At 31.9% G+C, this 9,091-nt stretch overlaps 1 protein-coding gene across 1 annotated transcript; it reads right to left on the minus strand.

Moving 5' to 3' along the window:
* Positions 1 to 4,133: 4,133 nt before the first annotated feature.
* Positions 4,134 to 7,372, minus strand: LOC109124293 (MDIS1-interacting receptor like kinase 2). The gene is made up of 2 exons (XM_019226368.2): positions 4,594 to 7,372; positions 4,134 to 4,502 (listed from the first exon to the last, which is right to left on the minus strand). The coding sequence occupies exons 1-2, from the start codon at positions 7,367 to 7,369 to the stop codon at positions 4,204 to 4,206; spliced, it is 3,075 nt and encodes a 1,024-aa protein (XP_019081913.2). The 5' UTR covers positions 7,370 to 7,372; the 3' UTR covers positions 4,134 to 4,203.
* Between the last annotated feature and the right edge of the window lie 1,719 nt (positions 7,373 to 9,091).

A 9,091-nucleotide genomic window follows, 5' to 3' on the forward strand; every position in this document is an offset into this window, starting at 1 on the left:
GTAAGTGTGGTAAGCCAGTTTATGCATTGTCCAAGTGAAGATCATATGAGTGCCGTTATGCAGATTTTGAGATATTTGAAGTCCTCCCCTGGAAAAGGACTTATGTTCTCCAAAAATGATCACCTAAGAGTAGAAGGATATACAGACGCAGATTGGGCAGGGAACATCATGGATAGGAAATCCACCTCAGGCTACTTCACTTTTGTTGGAGGAAACTTGGTTACTTGGAGAAGCAAAAAACAGAAGGTGGTCGCTCTATCCAGTGCGGAAGCTGAGTTTCGTGGAATGGCTAAAGGGCTATGTGAGTTATTGTGGCTTAGGAGACTTCTAACAGAGATTGGTTTTGCCCCTGACTCCGAGATGAAGTTGTTTTGTGATAATAAAGCAGCAATTGACATCTCCCATAATCCCATTCAGCATGATCGGACTAAGCACGTAGAAGTAGATCGACACTTTATTAAACAAAATCTTGATGCAAAGATTATCCAATTCCCTTTTGTGAAATCCGAAGACCAACTAGTCGATATTCTTACAAAAGCTGTGAGCAGTAAAATATTCCATCACTCACTAGACAAGTTGGGACTTATTGATATTTACATACCAACTTGAGGGGGAGTGTTAGCGTGAGCTGTTCTCTGAACCATTAAAGGAGAAAAATCAATCACTGCAATCAGTCACTGCAATCCCTCAGCAATTGTAGCCGTAATCCATGTAGTCCATGTATAGCCTTTTCTTTTATCTATATATACACTTGTACTCTAATGAATTGATATAGAATAAAAAAATATCTCAGACCAACAGATAACTGTTTTTTTTAAATAGTTTTTTATTCTAGAAAAAACAAAAAAGGTTTGATAGAAGAAAAAAAACAGAAAGTAAATTGTTTTTTGAGTATATATAAAAGTTATTTTTAAAATATATTTAAAAATATAAAAAATATATGTTTGGGAATGATTTTAAGAAATGTTTTTTATATTTTTTAAGATATGAAAATTTTTTATTTTTTAAAAATTATAAAAATTAAAAACACTTCTTAAAATCACTATTCATACACTTCCAAAATATTTTAAATTCTTTAACGAACTTTTGTTTTACAAAATATTATAAAATAGTTGTAAAAAATTATTCTCTTTTTAGATCCGTTTTCAAAAACACTTTTTAAATAAAGCCATAGTATTCACTTTTTATGGCATTTTTTTTTCTTTTTTCTTTTTTATAATTTTCAAATAAATTATTGTATAAAATCATAACTTTTTTCCTTTTTAGAAAAATCTTAAACAATGGTTGAAAATATTTAAAGTTAATAAAGTTACTTATTAAATTATGATTTTATAACCTTAAGAAAATTGACTTACCAAACCAATTAAAAAATATGTAGTATATTTTCTTTCACCAATTAAGGTTTATTTCACCATCAAACTAAGGGAAGTTTTAAATATTTCTATTATACGGTGGACTTGAACTCCAAGTATGAGTTTATGATTATCTTGAAACATTGGAGAGACTTGTGCATTTTGTATAATTGTTGAGATCATGATGCAAAATTTTTGTTGAGTTGTGATAATATATACAAAAATTTATTAGAATTTGTATGAGAATTGATTTTAAAAATAGTTTTTTGTTCCTAAAAATAGAAATTTGTTCTCCGAAAACTCATTTTTGATATAAATATCATTCACTATTTTAAATATTTTATATATATATATATATTTTAAAAAGTTATTTTTACAAGAAAATAATAAGGACATTTTTGTCAAAATGGGGCCAAAAAATAATAAAGGGTTAGATTTCCAAATTTAGGTTTCCAATAACCATTTTAATCAAATAACCCTAATAATTTTTGGAAAATTTTAAGTTTGGTATCATTTTGATATATTTTTTATTTTATGTTTTTAAAAAGAAAAAATAATATAAACTTTTACATTAAATATAAAAACTCTTTGAAACTTATTTTAAAAATATAATAATTTTTTTTAAAGATAAATTCATAAGTTTTATATAAAAGTCATTATATTTTATATTTTATATAGAAGTTTAAAAATAAAAAAATTCAAAAAAGTATTTATTTTTAGCAAATAATTTTAATAATTAAAGCGAATATTAAATAACAAATTTTAAATTAACAACTTAAACCTATCATATCGAATATGAAGTATTAAGTCGTGTACATATTTGTTTGTTGTAACTTCGTTAAAGTTGTTATTGAGCTCTTTATATAACTTTTGACTCTGTATTTTTTATTCAATTTTTTGTTAAATAAGAAAGGGTTATTTTCTTCTTCCATTTCCTTGTTTTCAACTTGATATGGTATTAAAGCAAATGATATGATTTGCTGCTCTTTCTCATCTCTAATTCTTCTTATCTTTGTTTTCCTTTAAGATTGTTGAGTATTGTTGTATTTTTTTTTTTCAATTGTTATGGAGACTCCATCATCTGAAAATTAATGAACCTTTCAATCCTTTCTTCATTATTTGGATAGTTCAAGACTCATTCTTGTTTCGCAATCTCTCATTGAAGATAACTATGCCTTTAAAAGTAAAGTGATGTCGATTGTTTTCTCTTTGAAGAACAAACAAATACGTACATGACATAATATGAAGGTTGGTTAGGATTATAGTGGAGTTTTGGTCTTCACTTTGTAAAGCCCTTTTTGCTTTCCACACTATGGATCCCTTGCTTTTTTGCATCTTTAAGTTCTCAGTGTAAAACTTACTTGTACAATAATGATAACCATTCAATATGATCTTATTAGTAAAAGTTACATGGTCGGTTACCTTGATAAAACTGCAACTTTAAGATAACACCCTTATATCAATAAAATAAAAAAAAGCCACCCATGTGTCTCATCCCACAAACAAAAAAAAAAAATTCAATGTGGCACAAAAAGTATCAATAGATGCAATATTTTTAGTTTTATATACAAACCCTTTTATGCAATTCCAAAGAAGGATGATTTAGTTCACTTTTGTTTTAGGGTGTTTCACGTGTTTTGATTTTTGAAGAATTCTTTAAAGAATTTTTTTACATATTTTATATTTTACCCTCTCATGTCTTACATTTGGTGCTTTACTCCCAACTTGTAAAAAAGTAACACTTTACCATTCAGACTTGAGTCATGTTTTCCCGTCAATGGTGAATGAATTACTTCTTAAGAAAAGAAATAAAGCTGAAATATATAAAAACAAAAATAAAAATACATATAGTCTAAGTTTGATTATCACATTTTAAATAATATGGAAAAATATGAATAATCATACAATATCTTTTCAAAATCAAAATTAGTGATCGTCATATTTAAAAAACATTTGAAAATTTTTGTTTCAACGCCGTTAATTGAAAATTATTTATATTCAATCTCAAACCAATGTTGGAATTAAAGTGTGAAAAAAAAACAAACAAGCAATTTCATTTATAATTTATAAAGGGTTCTCGAATGATATCGAAGTGTTACCGTTCAACAAGTTAGGGAATAAAATGTTAAATTTTAAATATAATAGGATAAATTCTAAAATATGCAAAAGGTCGGCCGATAACTTTTTTTTTTTCTATATGCAGCAAAATCAATATTGATAATGTTGGTTTTAAGCTTATTTAAAAAAAATTGAAACCAACAATGACAATTAATATTGATTTTAAGAAAACAATATTAATGGTGCTCTTAGTCTTTTACAAAATTATTCAAAAACCAACATTCCCAAATGAGATTTTATATAAAACAAATTTTAAAAAATAATTATTTCACTCCAAAATTTGCCAAACAAGTTCTTAAAGTTTGAATATTATTTTCTCTTTCTTGATAAAAAAAAATACTTTTAAAAATAGTATTTGTAGTAAAAAAAATTGTCTTTAAACAAAAGAGTACTAATCATTACTTTAAAATTTTAAAATAATTTTATTGTTTTATACTTTTTTATTAATAAATTTATTTCTTTGTATCTTCCTCGTATTTTGAATTTCATATCTTAGACTTTTGTAATCAAACTTTCTTGGACCCGGACCGGACCGGACCCTTGTTATAGAATACAATACCTGAAAATTTTGTTGATCGGAATCTTGATGGTGAGTGACAAATTAACCCAAAGAGGATATCACTGAATTGAAGATTTATTTTTTCATTAAATACAATTATTATATATACATATTTGCACACAAATTCGTCAGACTGGATCGAGTTCCACACAAATTAGATATTTCCTAGATGGATTAAATCCTTTGTGACAACATCTGAGAAACCATCTGCATGGTCGGCCTAGATTGTGGGCTGCCGTTTAAGCATGCAGTTGCGAGCTGTATGACAGACGTCACTTCTGCTTCGTCTCGGAATGTGGGAGGTGGGAGTCGAGGATCTAACACATCTTTCAACACTACGTTATCCTTCCCTGGTGAATCTGATAGAGAGGAGATAAGATCTCCAGGATGTCTTCCTCTCATCACTTCAAGTGCCAGCACTCCAAAGCTGTAGACATCGCATTTCTCGGTTACCTTCATCGTGTAAGCAAGCTCTGCAAAATCAAAAGACAGATTATATATACATACACCTGTACGTGTTAGATTATTTCTTTGATAACTGAAGAGAAGAGGGAACTGATGTACCTGGTGCGACATATCCATATGTGCCTGCAAGAGTGCTCCAGTTTGATGAGTCTAGCTTCAGAAACTTAGCAGTGCCAAAGTCGGATACATGGGCCTCATATTTAGAATCCAGCAGAACATTATTGCTTGATATGTCTCGATGAACAATTGGAGGCACACAATCATGGTGCAGGTAAGACAAAGCATGAGACACCCCTTTAATAATGTTTACCCTTGTACCCCAACCCACTTCCTTAGCTTGTAATTCTTTGCTCAAGATTGTACCCAAGCTCCCTCGTTCCAGGTACTCGTATACCAGAAATGAGTGTCGTGAATGTGAGCAGAAACCCAGAAGCTTCACGATATTTCGATGCTTTATCTCTGTCAATGCTCTTATTTCATTCACGAAATCCTTTTGATGTGCCATGTCAATGTCGAATCGGTGAAGCTTCTTCACAGCTACTATGTTACCTGACGGCAGCTCTGCTTTGTATACGCTTCCATGTCCTCCCTCTCCGATGCAATACATGGGATCAAAATCCTTGGTCGCCTCTATGATTGCTTCATACGTTGTTCTTCCATCAAAAGTCGAGATTGAGAAGAGATTTTCAGTCTGTACATCACCGGCCTTCTCCATTTTTGCATTTCTTCTTCCTTGAGAAATCAAGGAAATCCCAATGAAAGCAGAAAGAATTAGAAGTGCTCCCAAAAGAGAGAATATGATTATGAATACAGCTTTATGAGTACCCTTTGTTGCAGAACGATTTTCGCAAGGTTGTAACCCTTTAACGCTACCACACAAACCTTTGTTTCCCTGCAACACTTCAATGGTAACATTCTGAAATGCTTCGCTGTTGGGAATGGAACCCTGCAAATCATTGTAAGATATGTCGACTTGCCACAAGCCATGCATATCCTCAAAAGCCTTTGGAATGATACCAGATAGGTTGTTATGGGATAGATTAAGCTTCTCTAAGCTCTGCAAACCTTGGATTTGTGATGGGATTTCACCTGTAAGTAAGTTGTGACTCAGATCAAGCAGGGAGAGGTGACTGAGCTTGCCCATCTGAACCGGAATTCCGTGGCTGAGTTTGTTGTTGCTCAGGTTCAAGTAATTCAAGTCCAAGCAGTTACCCAAGTGCTCTGGTATTGACCCATTCAATCTATTTCCTGACAGGTCTAGATACCCAAGGTCAGCAAGCGATCCAAGTTCAGGTGGTATATTCCCGGAAAGTCGGTTATCATTCAAAATCAGCTTCCACAGAGACGATACACTTCCCAACTTCTTTGGAATTTCCCCAACCAAATGATTTGAAGAAAGATTAAGCACGGTTAGTTGAGTTGAGATTCCAAAATCTGCTGGTATGCTCCCTGTGATATTATTCCCGGCAATGTCTAGCCATTGTAGTTTGTGACACCTTCCCCAATTTTGAGAAAGTTCCCCATAGAACTTGTTGTTGCTCAAGTTGATGTGATACAGGTTTGGACAGACCCCAAATGCCTCGGATATATTTCCAGTGAGTTGGTTTCCCTGAAGCCGAGCTCTGGCTAAGCTTGGGCAATTTTTCAAGCTTTCGGGGATGGGCCCAATGAGAAAATTGTCAAACACCGTGAAGTTCTCCAGAGATCCACCTTGGCATATGCCTTCTGGTAAAAAACCAGATAGCTGGTTCGTGTCTATTTCTAGCTCAACCAACTTATGAAGTTTCCCAATTTCTGGAGGAATGGAACTAGAAAGTTTGTTATCACGGAGGTATAAAATTTCTAAGTTGATCAAATTACCCAGTAAAGTAGGAATGGAACCATTGAGTTGATTTTGGGATATTTCTAGGTCAACAAGAGATCTCAAGTTTCCCATTTCTTGAGGAATGGGGCCAGAAAGTTGATTATCAAAGAGCTGCAGAGATTTTAGGCCACTCAGATCACCTAATGACATGGGGATTGGACCTGAAAGATAGTTACTGGAAAGGCTTAGATTCCGGAGGTGCTTCAAATTTCCTATTTCTGTTGGGATAGGCCCAGAGAGTTGATTGTTGTAGAGGCGCAACAAAGTTAGACTTTTTAAATTGCCCAAGGTAGAAGGGATGGGACCTGTCAGATTGTTGGCATTCAAGCATAGCTCAACAAGTTTGGTGAGATTTCCCATTTCCGGAGGAATCAAACCAGAAAGTTTATTTTCATCAAGATACAAATTGGTCAAGTTGCTCAAATTACCCAGAGAAGCAGGAATTGTTCCCTCCAGTTTGTTGGTGTACAAAGAAAGATCACAAAGAGACTTCAACTGACCTATTTCATGAGGAATTGAACCATTCAGCTGATTCTCAACCAGGTGCAGGACCTCGAGATTAGTTAATAGGCCGATTTCCGACGGTATTCTCCCTGAAAACTGGTTGGTGGACAGATCAAGATATTTGAGCTTGGAGAGAAAACCAATTTGAGGTGGGATAGGACCAGAGAGCTTGTTCATGTTGATATCAAAATATGCAAGATTAGGAAAAGACGAGAATGAGAAGTCTTGGAGAGTACCGATTAAACCCAAATCTGTGAGGTTTATTCTGATTACACTTCCTGCCTTGCAAGATATCCCGAACCATTTGCATGGAGTTCTGGTTGCTGTTCCAGGTTGGGCAGAAGAATTTGTGATGTTGTTAGGATGAAGACTCCACAAAAGCAGGTTTTGGTTGAGAAGGGTGGCTTTCCATTTGAGCAGAGCTTGTGTTTCTTCATTAGAATGAGAAGAAACATTGTCTGAACAAACCAACATAATCCATAGGAGCAAGGAAACAAGGGAGAGCATTTTCTTCAAGGTGGAGAATGCCATGGTTTTGGTTGATGTACTGCATGTGCTGCTTCACAACTCTATTTATCCACTTTACTCCTTTCATCATTTACTTTTTTTTCTTTATATTTTTTTTTTGTTTCATGGTTATCATAATCTTCTCTGTCTTTGCATTAGAAAAATGAACTTACAAAGATTGGTTGGGAGTTGTATGATTGTGGGATTAGCCACTAATAAATTAATTTAATGACTTAATTCAAGTTATTAAATATATTTAATATATATGTTTAGTAAAAATGTATTACGTGTCTTGGTATGAACGGTAACACCATGGTATAGGGGGCCGTGACATGAGTCATAAGTGCACTCATCACATATCTTGGCACGAGTCATCATACTTTGATGAGTAAATATTTTAACTTAAAGGTAAAATAATTTTGATAAATTTAGTCAATGGCATTGGATGAATTTAAGGGTATTTAATAAATCAATTTAAGAATTTAAAATAATTTAAAGTAATAATCCTAAATAATTAATTTTTTTAATTCTAAACATATTTTGCCTTAAAATAGTTGCTTTCTTTTCTTTTTTTATTTATCTCTTATAATTTAACAGGGTAATATATAAAATAATTTTAAATTTTTTTTATTATCACGAATTTAGAAATTTTTAAAAATAATGTTTAAAATAATTTCATATTTTTTTATATAAAAGTTATTATATTTTAAATAAAAATTATTAATTTTAATAAACAATTTTAATATTTAAAATGAATATTAGGTAACAATTTAAAATTAACGACTTACATGAAATTTAGAATAATTATAGACCTGTTTTGGTCTCCGTTTTGTGGAGCCTTTGCTTGGAAGAGCTTTTGCTTTTTTTAATGGAACCAATAATGAAACCATATCTATATAGAAAACAATAATTCCAAAGAAGAATCCTTTAGTTCTCCTACTGCTTTTGCTTTCAAAAAGACTTGGGGTTTTTTTTACAGTTGTCTGCAGATGCTTGCATGGTCTTTCCCTTTAGAAAAAGCCAAGGCTTGCCACCAAACAAGAAAGATTTTGAAGTATTTGGCAACCTCATACTCCGAAGAAAAAACGGAGATACTAAAAAAAATTTAATAAAGATTTGTGCCCATTGTCCAAGATTCCTTTGTGGGACAAATGAAATTCTCAATCATATCGAATTGGCTTTTATGATTGTCTTCACATAACTTGAGTAGACAATAGCCGAAAGTCTCCTTTGGTTACTATAGCCGCTTGATTGCTTATTTACTATGAACCAGAATAACTTTCTTTCTTATTTAGAACTTAAGATTTATGCATATCATGTATCAATAACCTCATTTCCATTGATAGTTCTCCTAAGTCAATGGTTTTTACTTGAAAATAAATAAAGTATGGAGACCTATTAACATAGATTAAGCAACTACTAGATCCTCCATCTTATTGAAGAATAAAATACTTTGTTCTTGGGAAGTGAATGAAATTATGGTATGATGATACTACTTGATTAGTGATATCTCTTTGTTAGGTAAATACCGAAAAAAATATATTTATATGTTATAATCAAACTTTTTTAAAAGGAAACAAAGTTTTGTAATATTTTGATTGATTTCTATTATTTGACGTTTCTCTACTTAGTCATAATTTTATTTTTATTTTTTTTAAATTTAAGGGTGTGAATCAAGTGAAATTCGTGATAAAAAAAATGATAAAATCTTTTAATCCAATG

Source organism: Vitis vinifera, chromosome 17, assembly GCF_030704535.1.
Source record: "Vitis vinifera cultivar Pinot Noir 40024 chromosome 17, ASM3070453v1".
Taxonomy (NCBI): Eukaryota; Viridiplantae; Streptophyta; class Magnoliopsida; order Vitales; family Vitaceae; genus Vitis; species Vitis vinifera.